The sequence below is a fragment of the Crassostrea angulata genome, chromosome 8, assembly GCF_025612915.1.
Source record: "Crassostrea angulata isolate pt1a10 chromosome 8, ASM2561291v2, whole genome shotgun sequence".
Taxonomy (NCBI): Eukaryota; Metazoa; Mollusca; class Bivalvia; order Ostreida; family Ostreidae; genus Magallana; species Magallana angulata.
The window spans coordinates 40569315-40588663 of NC_069118.1; the positions used below are offsets into that span (position 1 = coordinate 40569315).

At 31.5% G+C, this 19349-nt stretch overlaps 1 protein-coding gene and 1 long non-coding RNA gene across 2 annotated transcripts; both read right to left on the bottom strand.

The window, feature by feature from the left end:
- Positions 1–4084, bottom strand: LOC128160366 (uncharacterized). Its single transcript, XR_008240275.1, has 3 exons — positions 4021–4084; positions 2941–3066; positions 1–2480 (listed from the first exon to the last, which is right to left on the bottom strand). It is a non-coding gene; the product is annotated as an uncharacterized LOC128160366 (long non-coding RNA).
- Positions 4085–13908: 9824 nt separating this feature from the next.
- Positions 13909–15680, bottom strand: LOC128158553 (multiple epidermal growth factor-like domains protein 10). Its single transcript, XM_052821429.1, has 4 exons — positions 15616–15680; positions 15270–15325; positions 14946–15071; positions 13909–14195 (listed from the first exon to the last, which is right to left on the bottom strand). Exons 1-4 carry the CDS (start codon positions 15678–15680, stop codon positions 13909–13911), a joined length of 534 nt encoding a protein of 177 aa, XP_052677389.1.
- Positions 15681–19349: the final 3669 nt, after the last annotated feature.

Genomic DNA, 19349 nt, shown 5'->3' on the forward strand with positions numbered 1-19349 from the left:
CAAACAAACATTGCAATTCTAAATCGTACAAAAACAGATTCTGACATAGTAATGGAAAAAAATCTCATCCTGGTTGTTAACGAGTTATATCGTTAGGGTTAAATATATGTAACCAATACAGATATTGTATATAGGGCCTCCACTTGATAAACACAGGTGCAAGAAAGATTCAATTTAGGAGCAAACACTTGAGTGTGAATATTACTGCCGTATGACAGCATTAAGTTTTCATTGAAAGTCAACCAGAAGAATTATGAAATTTTTATTATACTTAGTTGTACGGTTTATTATTATACAGTTGTTGACTGGGTAAGTAGGCGACTGTTGGACCGGGTCACAAACTGTTGCCCAAAGCCAAAGTCCACGGGAAAAGTTTGTGAGCTGGTACGACAGATCAAATGTTGCCCTCGACCCCAGTCAAGAACTGTTTTGTTATACCACTACTAATTCAATAACGTTTTGAACAGTCGATTTTTAAAAGTAACAATCAAGCAATCAACATGCTGGACTTTTTTGTATATAGAAGGGTATAACAAGGGTATAACAAATTGCTATATTGAGAAACAATTTATCAAATTTTTACCTGTTCAAAGTAGATTGACCAGTCAATATATTTGTTTAGTACTGACATGCTAGAAATAGTATTCTATGAATGTCTCCACTATTTCAGTTATTTTAATCTTATTTGTAGGTCCGTTGACTATAACAAAAAAAAACAATCGCGAATCGAAAAAAGTGACGTTTTTAGGCGAACAGTTAAGCTGGTAAAAAACGACAAAAGTTTATTATTTTTAACGTGTGCATAAAGAGCAAGAAATTTTGTAAGTACATAAAACTTCTCACAGGGTGTTAAATCTAATTTAAAAACAGGTGTTGAAAGTCATATTTATAGTTGATCATAATATTTTGTCTATAAAAGTTGTCCAGTTATTACATTTACTAGTTGATAAAAATAACAAAAAAAATCTTTGCTGTCTTTATTTGGAGGCACATGCTCAGCATTACAGAGCTGCTTCTCCATTTTATGACAGTCCTACTAAAAGACAGATCTCTTTTAAGTAATTAAAGAATAATGGGATATTTTACAAAACGATAAGAAAACATATCACATTATTTACAGAGATTTAATTAAAGTTGCAGTCAACATTTCCATTCAAATAACGTTGAACTGATCCATAAATCAAGCAGATTATTTAACATAACTGCATATACTATATTCAATTTCATTTATTCTTTTGTTTAGCTGTTCTGTAAGCTAAAAAGGTAATAAGCAGGTTTAAACATTTAGATTGTTTACCTTAGTACATGAAATAATCCCAAAACAATATGTTTCCATCGTATTTTGAATGACAAAAATACTTATATTCCATATGTTTCAACATTGTCCCATTCAAAATGCAAGTGTATTACATTTTCCTTTTGTTTACAATGTACACCCTGACATATTTTTTTCAATGTTTGCACGCATACATTTTTACATAATGCATTATTTAAAAGCTTGTAACTGCTACTTGATTATATTCAATATTTCTAATCATGCGTTCATAAAAAGTTTTTTTCTAATGTTTCAAGTCGTATATTCCAAATCAATTACACAGTCTGGATTTAAAACAGAATGAAAGAACAAAATTGATATGTCATTTAAAGCAATTAAGACTAACTAATATATTTAACTGAGATGGTTTCAATTTCATGCAGAATATTTTTATTCTATGTTACAGTTTTGCATTCACAATAACCAGGAATACATATAACAGTTAAAAAGTCATTACTACTATCATCTTTATTTGAAAACCGTGCCATATAAAGATTTTTACATGTTTTCATTGATGCTCTTACCAAACCTCTTGTTGAATAATTTGAAAGCTAATATCACCAAGAAAACATTTGCCATATTCTAGTGGAAATGCATACATCTAGGTTTTATAAAACTCGCTAAAATACACACTTGAACCATGTTATGTAAATGATCTTGTTTGAAGCTTTCTGTTTAAACTGATGGCTTACAAACCTACTCAAACATTTTTTTTGTTAGCCATTGTCAGATTGATGAACTGATTCATGACCTTCTACCGTAGATAAAACTGTAATATTCAAAATTTCTTCATAATGTACTGGTTCTTGCATGCTGTCATCTGGAAGATTTTCTTTATTATGACAATTCAATATACACCTTTGTGAACATTTCTTACGTATCTGTTTACATGCAAAAACAATCATAAGTGTTATCAAAATCAAGCCAACTACAGAAACAACCATTATTGACATGTTATTTGTATTAAACAGTGTACCTAATGTGCCCTGGAATAAGGTTTCTTTAGATTGGCTTATCTCAACAGTCTTATTATCCATCTCAATAATCTTAGTATCCATCTTAGCAGTTTTACTATCCATCTCAAAAGTCTTGGTATCCATCTCAGCAGTCGTATTATCCATTTCACTAGTCTTTTTATCCATCTTAACAGTTTTATTATCCATTGCTGAAATGAGAAGGGAGGCTATGACGTACATGGTCGTTGTCTTGTCTAAAAATGATTGAAGCTGTTGAAAGTATATGTTTAGTATATCACATTGTTTTTGCTTTTGTCGTGTTGTACACTAGACTTATTGGTTGTCAGTATAATAAGCTATGTAAAAAATAATCTTAAGATATGTAAAATTTAATGGTCCCAGTTTGTTTACCTGCATTTGACGTATTGTGAGTATTTTTTTTTTAATTTGCATCACCTAACAAAAATCATTTCATTTACTTTATTTATCTTTTTATTATCTAAAACAAAAGACCATATCTGCAGTATACGAACATAAGTGGTAATCTATAACTATCCAACTTAGTTTGTATTGAATTTTAACTGATCTTGTAATAGTAAAAGAGTCGAACTCTTAATTTATGAATATAATATATTTCCTTTTATAATGCCATCAGACAAACCAACTTACTTGAACATCCAATCGAAAAATCACATTGTTTCTCACGACAGGTGCACATTTGTTGACAACCAGCTCCAAAAGTAGGATACTTACAAGACTGACTGCAATTACTACCATAATACCCAGGCTTACATCCTCAAAATATAACAAGATAAAAGCATATTATTCATGATATTCATACATGTTGGTAGATGATACATTTGCTCCATATCATAGAATCATTAGGTAAATTTTAAAATGCCAGAAGGGATAATTTGGGGATGGCAACCTATTGCAGAATTTTGTACATGTTCATCGCAATTCATTCCAATTAATTAACCGTTTCTTGTATAAAAAAAGAAGATTTTTTTATATATACGTATTATTTCTTTTAAATAAATTTAACAATAATCACAATAAAAACAATATAAACACTCTATGTATTTGTTATTAAAAAGCTCAAAAAAAATTTAAAATAGAATTTTCATTTGATGATTGTTTTTTAAGAACATATCTTCAACAACGAGCAAATAGTCAATAAATATTTTTCCACATGTCATGATTTTATGGTCTGTTCAACTTCTAAATTTAAAAAAAATATTCAAATTTTGTCAAAGACAAGGTTTATATGTAAACCGTCGTTTAAAATAAGTATATGTTTAGATCTCATTCATCATGTGCCTGTTTAGAAAATTGCATTTTTTATGTAATGGAATAATGCCAGGTTAAATGAAAACTTTAAGGTAATTCAAACACGCTCAACGTACCCTTACCTGTAGCTGTAACGGATTCAAAAGTGCTTGTTTCATTTATTGACAATTAACAAAAAGTTAAGTTAAACAGACAGGCACTTGTTGTTATAAAAAAACAATAACACATACAGACTCATTTCTTTCCACGATCTCAGTCCTGGGACCTAAACAGCCTCCAAATTAATTTGATTAGAGAACAGCTTCGAATTTAAAAATCAAAATTGAAATGAAATTCCTTTAAATGTATATCATTTTCATTTTATCCGACTTACCAATTACTATTTTTGTAACCGGTTATGAGAAACCGGTTAGAATTTGTTCTATCTGACATATATGCATTTTTTTTTAAGAAACTTACCTGAACAGTTTTTAGAGGTTTCGTTCCAAACAGGTTCTTGGTAGCATTTAAATGGCGTTTTTCTGTGGATTAATGATAAGTATTGTCAAGCCAAATGAGCTGCAGTTTTAATGCTGCATTTTTTTTAACGAAAATGTTATTTTCTACTAAAATGACAAAAAATATCATGTTTTTTTTTTTATTTTATTCTAATGACCTTCTTTTTCTTGTAAAAGTCGTTAAGAAGCCTTAATTGAAGCAAAATTGAATTATTGTTGTCTTGTACAAAAGTTGAACTGCTTTTTATCCCTTAGAAGAGACATTTTTATTCTGACAAAAAATAATGATTTTTTTCACATCTAATTAATTATAAAAGTTAAAGTTACATGCAGACTTAGCATATTAGCAGGTTTTTGTGCAATACAGTAATAAATAAGTATGATATGATTTGAGCTTTCTGCTAACATTTTCATAAAAAATCGAGGTAATTAAAAGTCATAAAAAAACAACAGGAAATCATAACTTTAAAGAGCGATTATGAGACTATCGGGTATGTATTTTGCATAACACTGCCTTGAAAACGTTAGTAACATATTTTCTGTAATGTAAGTAGAATTGTCATGAACAATGCCTCCTTCAATTTTATCATATTTCAAAAAATATGTTTGATATATTCTATTCAACAAATTAGGATAATAATGCTTTAATGTATTTTCCAGAGTCTCTTCAATACCAGTATCTCAACCAATTTCAGATTTGTATCCATATAATGTTGCTGAATTATGATCAGAAAAAGCTGACTAGATACGGAGACTTGTATTTATGTTGAGGTTCTGGGTTTTTGACGTACTCCTGTAAATCTCTGCCAATGAGAAACACTAATATTGGTTAACACACTTTTCAAAAACTAGTAAATGCAAATGGATTCTATATTTGACGCTGATATTATTATTTTGTGATGATATATGAAAATCTCATCATAACAGATCAATCTGATTTTCTTTTAACAATGATTAATACATCGATGAAAAAAAAAACTCAAATAAAGGCAATAGTACTTTTGAATTTGCCAAATAGTAACCTTTCCGTCTTTGATTAATTATAATCTTTTGCACATTACTAATAGTGCATTTTTTCACTTCGTTATTCTTTGTCCTAAACGTTGTTCCACATACAAAAAAGAGCTCGGGGTGGGATATTTACATATCCCAGGTAATGTTGAGGAAATTCTTGTGATTCTTAACCAACACTACAAATTTTAACACCATTTGAATTTATTTCTCTTTTCATTAATTTTCTTTGCAGATTTCAATATATGTGCAATAGACATTTCGTATTTATACACAATACTGTGGTTTCATTAATTTTCGTGGGTACCAATTTTCGTGGATTTTTTAAAAACCACAGTTTCAAGGATACGTAAATTCGTGGCCAATGATCCTATCAATACAATATGTTAGTTGAAATTGAACTTCAATGCACATTTAATTTCGTGGATCAACTTAAGAACGAAATCCACGAAAATTGGTATTCAACGAATATTGATGAAACCACAGTAGACGGTCAGTTGCAATACATTTATACTCTTAAATGTCTTGAGTAAAATGCCCTGTATCCAATAACGGCTTCTGTTCTTAAATATCCCTCCTAGCTTGTGAAAAATATGATTACATATATGTATCAGGCAATCAATCAACCAAGAAATTTTCGAAACTAACTGTTATTATGAAATATGAATGAACTATCAACATAACAAAACTTAAACAATCGTTCGTGGTCATTGTACCATTTGAAGGTTGACAAATTATACATGAATGTCTACATATTCTTTTATATTGTTAAATATTGTTTTACATTACCTTTGAGTTTAAAAACAATTATTTGTTGAACTGAATTACAACTTACCCTTTCTTGCTATCGCAGCTGGTTTCGGTCAATGTTAATGTCAGAATTATCAAGATTGAAACATTAATGGAAAACCAATAGTCCAAACGTACTCCCATGTTGTTACAGTCAACTTTTTCTTCAAGTCTACTGCACTAGCACTATATTTTACATTTTGTTAATTAGAAACGAGGAAAAATTGAAAACGCAATAGCATAAAGACTTATCTATAAATCTACATGAATTTATTTCAGAATATAGTCTAATACGTCCTACAAAAGTACAGGGAAAATATTTCAATCAGCAGGAAATGCTTTACAATTACTAAAACTTTGCATAATATTACAACATGTGTGTAGAGGGGAAAACACTGATTTAATGTTTTCTGACATTCGAAGTTTTTGTTTGTTTGTTTTAATTTTCCTTGGGTATTTGTTGTTTTGGGTTTTTTTTTTTTGCAACGTCAACAAACCTTTATATTAAAACAAATTACCGTTATTATATAACGGTTGCAAATGTTCGGGCTGATATAATCATTAATAGTTTCAATAGTACTAAAACGATCATTACTTACTCAATACTCAGAAAATAAGTTTCTAATACACAATGATTCATATTTCACGATATCAAGTAATTTGGTATAAATGTGAATATTACTAAAGTATCCAGTCCTAGTATTGAAGTTATAAGTACATGTACCTGCAATACCAACAGTTTGACAGTATATAAATATACTCTGCTTGCTCGTGCTTCCTTTTCATTCGCGTTGTAAAGAAAAGTAAAGAAATCAAAGACGTATTATAAATATAACATCAAATTAAACTCGTTATATTCCCGCGTTTAAATGCACAGGTGGATTAAGCATGTTCCCTCTGATAAATGCATTACACTTTAAGTTACGAACACAAGCACTACGCCGTTTAGTATAGACTGCGATTCCCACCCAATACATAGTTGTATGATTTATTTAAGGTTTAGATAAGAGGATGATGAACATTTGCAATATGAAGCTGTCATATCTATTCAAACATACATTTCCATTGTAATGTAGAACGGGATATACAAAGTGGGGGAAAAAAACATCGGCAGGAGTGAAGAGAGACAATTTGTTATGCATTGAAATATCTTTGAGTCTTATGGACAATCGGAAGCAAATATCCAATTATTTTAGCTCACCTAATACCAATAATGCAGCATGTCACCATGACAACACATTTAAATATTCTTATGCAATGGGGCTTTACTTTAATGATGCTTATAAAAGGGTATGAGGTGGTTGGAAACAAGAGTGTAACCCCTGGATTGGGTTAGAGATTATCCTTTTTAAAAAAGAGATACTTCTTTTTTGGAATTTTGACAAGATTAGTTGACAATGAAAACAATCATTTATAGCTCTTGCTGCGCTCAATCAAAATATCACATAGTAAAGCATTTCATTAATGAAAGTTTCCGTTTTCAACGTAATATCTAATTGCTTCAGATTAGATTTCTCCATAACAGGAGGAAGTACGTATTGAGTGAGTATCATGTTGGTGTTTAGAATCAATTAGATCAGAAATCATAGTTGGTAAGTAATTCATAAAAGTATTAGAGATGTTGCAATTTTGTCAGGATATCAGCTTAAGGTTCCTTTAATATTTCATTCAAGTTTTTTAAGATATGCATACATGTGAAAATGTATGCTTATATGTACATAACGTTGGCCATCTATATGATACAGTTTAGTTTTTTTTTATTTAAAAAAGTTTGTTCAATTAAACTATGTAGTATAAAGTACAGTCGTTCTTTAGACGCTTTCATAAAGTTTTCCTTGTCTTTTTTTGCTGATCGAGATCTTTTATTTAAATGATTGCAATTGTGCTAAATAACGCCTTACGTGTTTTACAGTTGAGAGCACTCACGTTCATTTGTTCATATTTTAATTTATATTTATTACATTTTCGCCTTTGTGATTATGTACAAATCTTTTTTTTGGTATTCGTTCAGAAGAAATATAAAAACCAATTGTTGTTTCGTTCGAATTCTGAAAGCCCAGTGTTTATGAAAAACGTAAAGTAATTACATGTGATCCGTGCAACATTTCTTACTAAAATTCTGCAAAATGAGATTTCAACCCCGAAAGGCAATTTGTATTGGACAACAAGTTCTATAAATGTCAGTCTTTTACGCACTTAATTAAACACCAGATGATTCAACACAATCTTTCGAAATGTATAAATTACAGGAATACAACGACAATAGTATTATTATAAGAATTCATATTTGTGTGAATATTGAAAGTGTATTCTATTATTTCTAATCTGATGTTTTTGTAAAATATTATTCAAACATTCAGCAGATCATTTTTATTGGGATTGTGAACACGTACGTAAAATCATGTTATGAACGATTCCTGATTTAACTATTTTGTAATTACAAACCGAATGTTCGCTCTTTCAATAAACAGAACGTTTGATACATATTTTTGTAATCTAAACTAATTTCCTGCTAATACCAATATGATCATTTTAAAGAGTGGAGCATTATTATTTCCGCAATTATTTTCAGTTGTAAACATTTTACTTTATTAGTTTGGACACAGTTTAACAAAGCGATCATTGTTAACAAAGTAAAGGTATACAAATAAAAAAAAGTTGAAATAAACATCGATCTTTGTAACACAGAAATTGTGGAGCATTAAATTTGTGATGCACTTACATTTCTAACATTAAAGTGGTGTTTTGCTTTATTAGAGTAAATTAAAACCACTTTTTTTCTGCATTGGTACCAATGTGTTCGAATCTTCTCCTATCTTAATTTTAGATAAGTGAATTTGCTCTGTAAATAAGCATTTGATGAATGATATTTTGGCACAATGTATGGTTTTGTTTGTTTTGTTTTTTGTTTTTTGTTTTCTTCTGTTGTTCGGTTTTCTTGTCGTTTGTTTTCAGGTTATCGAGCAGATGAATGAAAATTAATTGACTCATGCTCGACACAGTTAAATATAGATACATGCATTGCATGTCTGAGACATGGATGAAGCTACTCTAGGGAAAGCACATTCTATATTTCCAAGTGTCTGTAAGGGACGATAGAATGGGGAAGGAAATGTTTATACCGATAGACAAAGACTGGCCTGGCAGCTGGCAGCTGTCACTGAGCTGTTTGTCGGAGGTCATCGACATAACATTATGTGGAATAGAGTCTCATATTTATCTGTTGACATCAATTTCCGAAAATTTAGTGAAAATTACCGTATCAAAAACATGTTATTTTGTGGGCAATAACTCTAGGTCTGTTAAATAACGTCAGTTTGTTCCGCCCTCTTTCTGATCTCTTTCCCACAAGTAGGGTTCTTTTCACACATCAAAGAACATATAGATTGGGCAAGCTACTTTAGCATTTTGTATATTAGAATTGATACCTGTTTTACTGCTGATGTAGTAATGTACAACTCAATAACACTTGAAGTAAATATCTTTTCCGGAAACAAAGTTAATGTAATATCCATGCGGAAACTGTTCATTATAGTCACTATTTGCATCAATTCTGATGCTTTTTGGATCTTCCCCGCTCTTTGGGTTAATTTAATTAGTCATGAAAATCACATAGTTATCTTGTTATATTTATCAGTTTTAAGATGTAATACTCTGTTTTAGGAATCAATCTCTCTGCTTCCTTTTAGAGGTGAACATTTTATTTTTAATCAAATCTTGAACACGTTTCCTTTTTCCTATGTCTCGAGCAATTTTTCGCTTAAAAGATATGTCATATGATATTAAACTTTCAAGACTTGGAACATCAAAATATTCCTCGTTGTTTTAGAGGAATAAAAAAGTGAATTGTAGAAAGTAAACACTTCAATTATTAGTTCAATTATGCGTCACAAATTTACATCATTTTTAAAGCTAGTCAGAATGAATTTTAAGTCATTTAATTCCGACTCCTGATTGATGATTCTTCCCCTACATCATATTATAATAAACCACATTAATAAAAGTTGTCAGTTTTAAGATATTTTTTTTATAAAATTTTATGAATATCAAAAAAATCATTAGGATGATTACTAAAACGGGATGTAACAAAGAGAAACAGTAGAGTAATAGTATTATAGTTAAAATCTCCCTCATCGGAAGCCCATACACTATATGGGTGTGACCGGTCAGCAGAGGTTGCTTACTCCTCCTAGGCACCTGACCCTGCCTCTAAGGCGTTCCAGAGGTCCGTGATTGCTCTGCTCTATATTAATAATTGAATACCGAATTGTCCACGGATTTTTTCTCCGTTTTTCCCGAGTATGAAATTTTCTCCAAATTACGACATTTTCTCCAATAATGACATTTTTTACCAATATTACATTGGGCACACGGTGGGTGAGACCGGTCAGCGGAGGATGCTCACACCTCCTAGCCACCTGTTCCTATATCTATCTATTTGGAGGTCCGGGTTGTTCTGCTCTGAATTTATATTTCGTTTAATTGATTTTTGAGATGGTTCACGGTTTATTATTGTCAATTTTTCATAGTATAAAAACTAATCGTTTTTAGATGCAAAAATGCCTGGAGATTGTCCAAAGTCATATACATGTTGTCTTTGCAAGCATTGCACGATTCCTTCTGAAAGAGTTGCTATCAAAGCAGAACATTTAAGACTTTTAGAGGGACGCTTTTGTGTATTGGCACAAGATGCGATTTTCGTTGTTCTAAATGTAGATTAAAATGCTCAAAAAAGAAAACAAGTTAACAAATTTGGAATGCTTTTCAGTGTATTAGACTCAAGATGATTACGAACCTCCAATAAAAAGAGCCAGAACCATACATCAGTCCTCCTCTAGTCCGTCATCTGTTACCCTTGACCAACAACCAGTAAAAGCCATGCATTTTGCTTTGTGTGTAAAAGGCATTGGCCGAAAATTATCACTGTTCTACCAACTCCACGTTTCGACTTGTATATACGTAGAACCATTTTTGTTCCAGCGGGAGTTAGGTGCTGCCCTGTTCGTTTAGACGGCAAACAGTTTATGGACGATGCATTAGATAAAATAAAACCAGTCAGCAATGAAGTCTTGAGCAAGACAAACATCAAACTTCTGTTGGAAAATGGTAGGTCAATTGTGATTAAAGGAACAAATTATAGACTTGATTTTTACCACACACATGCTTTAACATATAAAGACTACTTTACCCTCACAGGCATCTCAAAGACAGAGTTTGATATTTTGATGACTTACTTCGATTGCTTCAATCTTCGAGAAACAACAACAAGAAGTGTAAGCACATGTATAGCCGTTATCTTGATTAAACTTTGATGTGGATTGAGCAACAACCTTCTCGCAACGCTTTTTGCATTGAAAAAACAGTAGGTATTGACTTAAAGTTTTTTTCATATTAATGTGTTCATAAGACATTTCTATTTAATAAACTGTTCATTTGAACTTTGATTTATTGAACTGCATTTTCTAACTTTAATAGGTAAGAAAAGCACTTAAATCGGCTACAAAAGATTTGAAGTCAAGATTCGTTCCATAATTTTAAGGATTTCCCCACATTCACAGAGAGTAGGTGATAGAGAGTCACACTCGACCGCTGACCAAGGAACTGTTTACCAGGACAATGACAGAGAACTTATTCTCGACGGAATTTATATATATGTGCAGAAAAGTAGGAACTTTTCATTTTCGAGACGATCCTACAGCCTACACAAACACAGGCCTTCGGTGAAGCTTATGATGGTCGTTACACCTACTGGGTACATTGTTTCGGTGCTATGGCCGTATATCTAGGCGATTCGAAGAACAGCGAGGCAAACTTACTCAATTACATGATTAGGTCAAATGCTGAACAAATTAAAGAGTTGGTCAGAGAAGGGGATATCTTCTTTGTGGACAGCCTCCCGGTTTTTAAGGACTCGGGTGAAATACTAAATGAACTTGGTATAACTATGGAGATGCCCACGTTCCTTCATAAAGGGGCCACGCAGCTGTAGACCAAAGATGCCAAGTGTTCGAAGCTTGTAACAAAGGTGATTAAAACTTAACGGTTATCTTTTTTTTACTTAATATGAATAAACATATAATTTGACTCGTTTTAATATCATCATCAATAAATTAATGACATATCAGATGGATGGTCGAATCGACGAATAGCAGACTGAAGACTGCTTGATAAAACTCCCCCAAACACGCACACCCCAAATATTGGAGATGATGCCCAAATCATTTGTGCATTATGCAAGAAATTCAGGCCACCTCTTAGCTGCAGAACTTTTGTAAAAGATATTGAGGTAGCAGCAAAAAGTGTTGGCAAGGTCATCAAATGAACTTCAAACGCTCATAATTGACCAATGTTAGTATTTTCAGACATCATACTATGTGATATTTAATCTGAAATTTCAAATTTGCCCAACAAAAATAGTTCAATTACTAGTATACAATTTCTGAATATTACAGAACTAGATCGGAGATCAAATAAATGGACTCCATTCGACGCATAAGAGGCATGTCCGTCATTCCCTTGACTGAGTGAGGATGAAATCAGGGAGCTGACTCTTGGTGTATACAATGTACCAGGTTAAATTGGCCCGCTCTTACACCCAAGAACATTGTAGTCATGATGGAAGTTATGACATTCTTGTAAGCAGTGACGTACCAATGATCCTTTCTGCAAAAATATAAAGTTGCCACATCTCTGCTAAACGCTACAAGATATGGATCAAGTACAGCGACAGTATTGTTGAAGGGTGGTATTGCACATGTAGTAACGGAAGTAGAGTGGCGGGCATGTGTGCTTACATTATAAGTGTAATATGGCATATTTCTTATATGCGACATGAAGCCAGCCCGCTCAAGGGCATTCCAAACTGGGCAGATACAATCGAGGACGTTTCAAGGATTCCAATAATTGACGAATCGGACACTGATGATTCAGAGGAATATCAATCTTATTATGCATCCAATTATTTCTGTAACTTTGTTTCTAAATTAATTATCATTAATCATTTTTATGATTGTTTGTTTTCAAGTATGCTTGCATTAATGCAAGTTTCTTTTATTGACATATACCATTGAACGTCAAAAACTTCATTTCTTGACTCCATTTCAGTGCATCTTTTAAATCATTCCTTCATTATTTGAGACATGCTCTGTGACACAGTGAAACGTTCCTTAGGACGAGCTGCGTCTGTTAAACATGAATGAATGTTATCAATGTTACATTTCTTAATTGGTTTTCTTAAATGTTTAGTGCTTTTAATCAATATTTTGCCCTACAGAAAAGATCAATAGATCCATTTCTAATTCGCTTATTATCTATTATAAAGATTGTATTAAAGTATTAAAGTTCTCTTTAATTTTGTAAATTGAATTGTCTTTTTCCTTTTGATTGGAGGGTCCGGCGGATTTGAATGTTACAAGATGCGAACCCATCTTCACTTGTAAAGCGCCAAATCCAATAATTTACGACGAACCTCTTCACTTTTAAAACGCATATTCCAATAATAGACGACAAAAAGAAAAAAAAATATTAGTTAACTAAAAAAACCCAGCAAAGTTAACAAATTATAGATTTAATTACTAATAGTTTTAAAATGTTCTTCGCACTTATCGTTTTATAATATATATAAATTTTTTCAAATGAAATTGAAGATGAAATTTAACAGATACTAAATGAATTAAAAAAAGATGCCGATATTGATAATAATTGTTTTCATTGGGGTCATTTTTGACGTTAATATTAATTATGAACGTACGTCATAACGTCATTGAAATACCAAAACGATGCTATGTTTGAGGGACTATAAAATGAAATTAAAGATATTCATTAAAAACAAACTGTTTAACAAATGAATCCCGTATGAAATTTTATAAATTTTTGTTACAGGGCCGATTTTGCCTCTTGCCGTGTCCATTGTTTAGCACTAAACCAAATTTTGCCTTTTTTATGCTGAGATTTCAAAAAGGCAAACCGCTTTACATTGTATTAAACTACTATATTTGAGATTACTTCCTAATTAACTGGTTCTGATAATCTGTCATTCGGACATTGATACTCAGTAACTATGCTTTTGAGAATTTCTTTTGTGTATCATTTTGCGTATAAAAATAATCAACAGTGCTATCAAAACTAAAACAACTATGCATATCATCGTTATGGACATGCTATTTGAGTTAAACCAGGTTCTAAACCGTTCCAGGGAAACAATATCCTTTGAATTTTCTATATTAAGAGTCAGATTACTCATATTGTCCATCGTAAATGAAGATAAGATGTTGAAAGGAGTAGCTCTGTAGTCTCTCACATCATCTTTCGCGTAAACTTCATTTGTTGTTTCGTCTTCTATTAAAAAGTGTGAACATTATAAGCATCTTTTTTCTTTCATTTTAAGATACATTTTTATATAGCCTACAAAAAAAATTGAAAATATATTAAGTGGTAAATGATGATACAAGCCTTCTTTGATACAGTTAAAAGGGGCAAAATTGGTAAAAATGTCTTTGCAATTCCTTTTAGAACTATTGATTTATTAACTATACAGACTGATAATTGTGAGAAAAATTCAAGAAGTGTATTGCCCACCTGCTTTTCTAAAAATAAATAAATGGTATATGGTAAATGGTAAATGGTATCCCTTAATGATCAATTTTGGACTATTCCTCAGATATATAGGCAATCACTTTAGTGCAGGTAGTACTATCTTATGACAGCTCATAGCCTTAAAATGCAATTCCACTGAGTGCATTTGACATACTAGAGATATAGAGAATCATTCTAATGAAATGATGTCATGATTTTTAAATATTTAAACATTAAGAAGAAACATATTTACGTAAATTAACAGCATCAAACTGTACATTCCTAATATCTCAGCAAATTGCTGAGTACTTAAAAGCTAGTTATTTGGTTTGTAAACTTAACATTCCTGCCGTTTTCTATTACATTCTATAATTAACTTACTTATGTATGACATTTTCAACTTCTTCTATCATTTATTACTTTTATCCCCAACATTATCGTTAAATACAATCTACAATATCCAATGCAAACACATTCGACCACTTTGAGTAAGCAATTCGACATTGTACTCACTTGAACAACCTATTGTAAAATCACATACTTCATTAGAACAGTTACACATTTGTTGGCAACCATAACCAAAAAGAGGATACGGACAGGTTTTGTTACAATTTATTCGATAAAACCCCGGCTTACATCCTGAAATAGGAAAAAATAAGAACATAGGTTAAAACTTTGTTTAATGCACTTCTACAACCATCTGCATGACTTTATCCCGTCCTGTTGTGTGTTTTTTATAGTTTGAAAGTGTCAAAGATATTTAAAAACTGTGCATGGAATATGTAAGTTTTTTTTCAATATAGATATTGCACCCTTTGTTTTAAAAAATAAGCTTACGTGTACAGTTTCCCAAAATTTCGTCCCATTCATAGTCTACACAACAGTTATTGTATCTGAAAAATGTTTTTACTTAATTACAAAGATACACATGTACCAAGTTTAAAATGTACATTGAAATATCTCTTTTAATCTAATTAATGTATCTGAAACATCCCAAAGTTCAAAACTTTACAGTCTTTGTTATATAATCGTTTGTCAAAGGAAAATGATCGAAATCAACAATCAACTTCTCAGCTATTATTACAGATGCATATTTCAAAACGCCACACCTTAAAGTAAGTATGTGACATTGCGTATTACAGCAACGATGACGATGATGATAGCACAAAACAAAAAATCTTACTCTTTCTCTTGGCACAGAGTGGCATAGGTTTCAGCAACAAAAATCATGAAAATCAACATGACCATGTCAGGAATATGAAAATACCATATAAATTAACTGTTACTTTTCCAAAATAAAAACAATTTCCTGTTGACAAAACAATACGAATTCAACACATGTCAAAGTGATTTTTTTTCCGTAAACATTTTTCATAGGGAAACAATTTACATTTATAAGAATGGTTTTTATGATATAATTGGCTAATTTCTAGCTTTCTGATTGGCTCATATCCAACTATTTAATAAAATCAGAACGTTATATTCACCTGCACGTGACCTAGGAGGTCAATATAACATTTGATGTTTCTCTACATTAGACTAAAGATAGATCGTCCAATGAAATATCGCGTTTCTCAATTTGTTTTAAAGTAAAATCTTCGCTTGATAACACCCAGATTAAAAATCATATAATAAAATAATAATTGCTGGGGTTTATTCGATCAATACGATGATTAAGCTACCCTCGAAGTAAAAGAATAACCTCGCCTCCGGCTCGGTTAATATTGTACTTTTCGCGTATCTAGGTCGTATTGACCTTAAAAACAATAATAATTGTATAATATTGCGATCATTTCCGGGAGTGAATAACATAAATTAACCTAAGCGTAGTAACCAATCAAATACAATTAGTTACATGCATGCATTATTAGTACACATAATATAATTGTAAAATGCCAAAAAAACTTCTTAGGTTATCTTTACATGTTTATACCTTATAATACAACGTGTTTTATGTTCCATTAAAGTATTACCGGACAACATTAAATTTTTTGACGTTCTCTCTCGGAACATTTGACATCATCTCGCGAGTTTAACATTAACCTTGAAATCAAAGAATAATTCAGCTTAAGTATATGTAGAATTGAACAACTAATTTGCAATGTATTCGAGAGTTACAACAGTGACTTCAAACCTAGGAAGTCTTGGGTCATCCCATGTAAGTCCAGGAAATTGTGCTCACTTTAATGCTAACGTTTCGATCGATCAAGAAGTTACATCAGTCACATTTCAAGCAGTTTTTAAAGAATAAAGTAATGCAATTATCATTCACCGAACTTGTATTACTGAATTGCGTAGATTAAACAGCATTCTTTTTTAAAAGAAGAGTTGTCCTGAGGTTAATCTTGTCAATTTCAAAACAATGGGGGGGGGGGGGGGGGAGACTCCTTATAAATTCATTTTTGGGAGTTGATTTTAATTAACTCTCCTATGCAGTCACTCTGGCAAACCAAAAGTGAAACTGTGTTTGTACCTAAGCTCTAATCATCACCACTGACAAGACTTAGTTCTTGAAACTAATAGAAAAATTCAAAGTAACGTATGCTGAAGCATTGTTTTTCAAGGAAACTTATCAATAAACACATTGAAAATAGTCAGATTTAATAAAATACTAACAACTAAGATATTTTTATCGTCTCATGTATTCCTACGCCAGAGTTTAATCAGATAGCCTCATTCATATAGGAATGAGAGTACCAATGCACCGGATGTTGACATCAGGCCAGTGTTAATACTAGATTGAGCCGAGCAGAAAAAGGTAAGGCTTAGGTGATTGGCTGGCTAAATTGTTGAAATAATGATCATTTTAAAGTAAAATTATCAGTGTTTAAATTAAATGATGGAATGAGGAAGTACTGCAGAAAGTAAAGAAATTAGAGGGGTTAAAGTAGGAGGTGGGTGACATTTTAGAGACTTGGGTTAATTTTCCGCGGATCAATGTAAGTTGTAAACAAGTTCAATTTTGACCTATAAACGCCATGGGACCTTATATATTTCTTGTAATTTTAGTTAGTGCTTAGCGTGAACTTTCAGATTTTACCAAAGATATGTCTGTAAGTAATATAGCAAAGTAGCTAGGTTTAGGTTAACATTGAGTTCTATGGGAAATTAATTGGTACTTTTTTTTCCTTCAAATAAACGCCGTAAATCTCCGACAAGTAGAAAGGCTCTCTTGCTTCGGAGATTAACGGATACAGCCGAGCGTCTGGTTGAACAAGACTAGAGTTCGATATCAATAGTTCTTGGATCCATAACATTTTTGGAACTGCTTCGATTACTTATTCTTAGTTTGAAATATATCTTTAAATATTACACAACATGATTCATATGGGTTTCTCGAAATTCATATAATAAAAAAGTGCGTAATTCAAATACAGACTAGAAACTAATTGCCATGCAAGATAAGTCGATTTTAAAATAAATGATAATCGATAAAATCAACTCCCGTCAGTACTTCAGTACATACTTATATGTAAGTTTATATTGTACTGCAAACTTAACCATGAGTTCGGCGACTTTCTATACTGGAATATCCAAAAGGGCAAACATGTCTATAATCGGTTGTCATTATTGCATTTAAATGTACAACGGTTTTAATATCCGTCTTGCCGAAGATCTAATGTATTTCCTTAAATTTAATACCACACATCATTAAATTAAACCAATTAAAATCCAACTGATCATAGAAGACTTTTTCCATACGTTAAATAAAGCTGTAAATTATTCCATTAAAGGATTTAAATCAACAGGTCAAAATCTGTGAATTTCATGTCTTACCATTTTAGAGAAGTAGCAATAGCAAGCATTTTATACTATAATGGAAAAGTCTCAACTACTAGGAGAAAAGATTAAATTATGTTTTAATTCAAAAAGTCCGGCTACGTCAACGAATTAGTTTTTTCTGCCTCCCTGAACAAAAGGAATCAATGTAATACACAAATGTTCAAATGCCCTACCCATTGACATTTTTTAGTTCAACTTGATATGCCAGAATTTACGCGTCCATTCCAAGTGTTTCGGTTTTCTTCAGATGAATGGTTAACTATTTTTATTCATTTTAAAGCATTTTAATGGGAAAGTCTGCTAAAATGGAAAGGGGGGGGGGGGGGGCTCGAAACCATTTGGATAAAAAAATTGACATACTTTTTAAGTGAAGTAATGATATTGGTAAAAGTCTTTATCTTTTAGAATAAATTAAAAGAAAAAAGAAAAAGAATACAACTACTTAAGTTCTTTCCACATATTTGAAACATAGACCGAAATACTACATGCACACCAACACAGAACTTTGCATTTTTATAATAAAATTGAAAAATTGATCAGATAATCGATTTGGCTTTCAAAGAAATGTCATCTATGTATTGAAAAACCTGTATGTACTATGTATTGAAATATAAGTTGAAATAGTACATGTAAATGTTAATTGCTCTTCGAAATTTTGAAATATTTTTCAAAATTATTGGATGTATATATACTGTGTTTATTTCATTTAGTTCTATACTTTATTGATCTGTATCGCTGTACATATATTGAATATTTGATTAAAAGTTAAAACTATATACTGCATTTTGGAGAATGTTCTACGGTTGAACATACATGTATGCACCTGATAAAATATTCTCAATTGTTTGAAGTGCATTTAAATATCATTTACAAACACTCATTTGCAAATGCAAATGCCACAGAACATTAGTTCCTCAAATATAAAACACTTTTCATTTACGATACACTAACCCATGCTCAGTTTTGACTGATTACCTTTATTTTTAACCCATTTTGTGTGTGTGAGGGGGGGGGGGATTTGTACTTATTACCACAAACAATCTATTTGCAGTGTTGTAGCTTAACTTGTAACACAATTTTTCTTGAATACACTATCCGACAAATGATATTCCTGTGCAGATCAAGAGTTAAGAG

Excerpts from the sequence above, each read along its gene's own strand:
- LOC128158553 (XM_052821429.1), bottom strand. The coding sequence starts at position 15,680 with ATGGTCATGTTGATTTTCATGATTTTTGTTGCTGAAACCTATGCCACT. Across the intron at positions 15,326-15,615 it reads ACTCTGTGCCAAGAGAAAGA|ATACAATAACTGTTGTGTAG; the intron begins GTAAGATTTTTT and ends AACATTTTTCAG. Across the intron at positions 14,196-14,945 it reads TTTTACAATAGGTTGTTCAA|AAGACGAAACAACAAATGAA; the intron begins GTGAGTACAATG and ends ACTTTTTAATAG.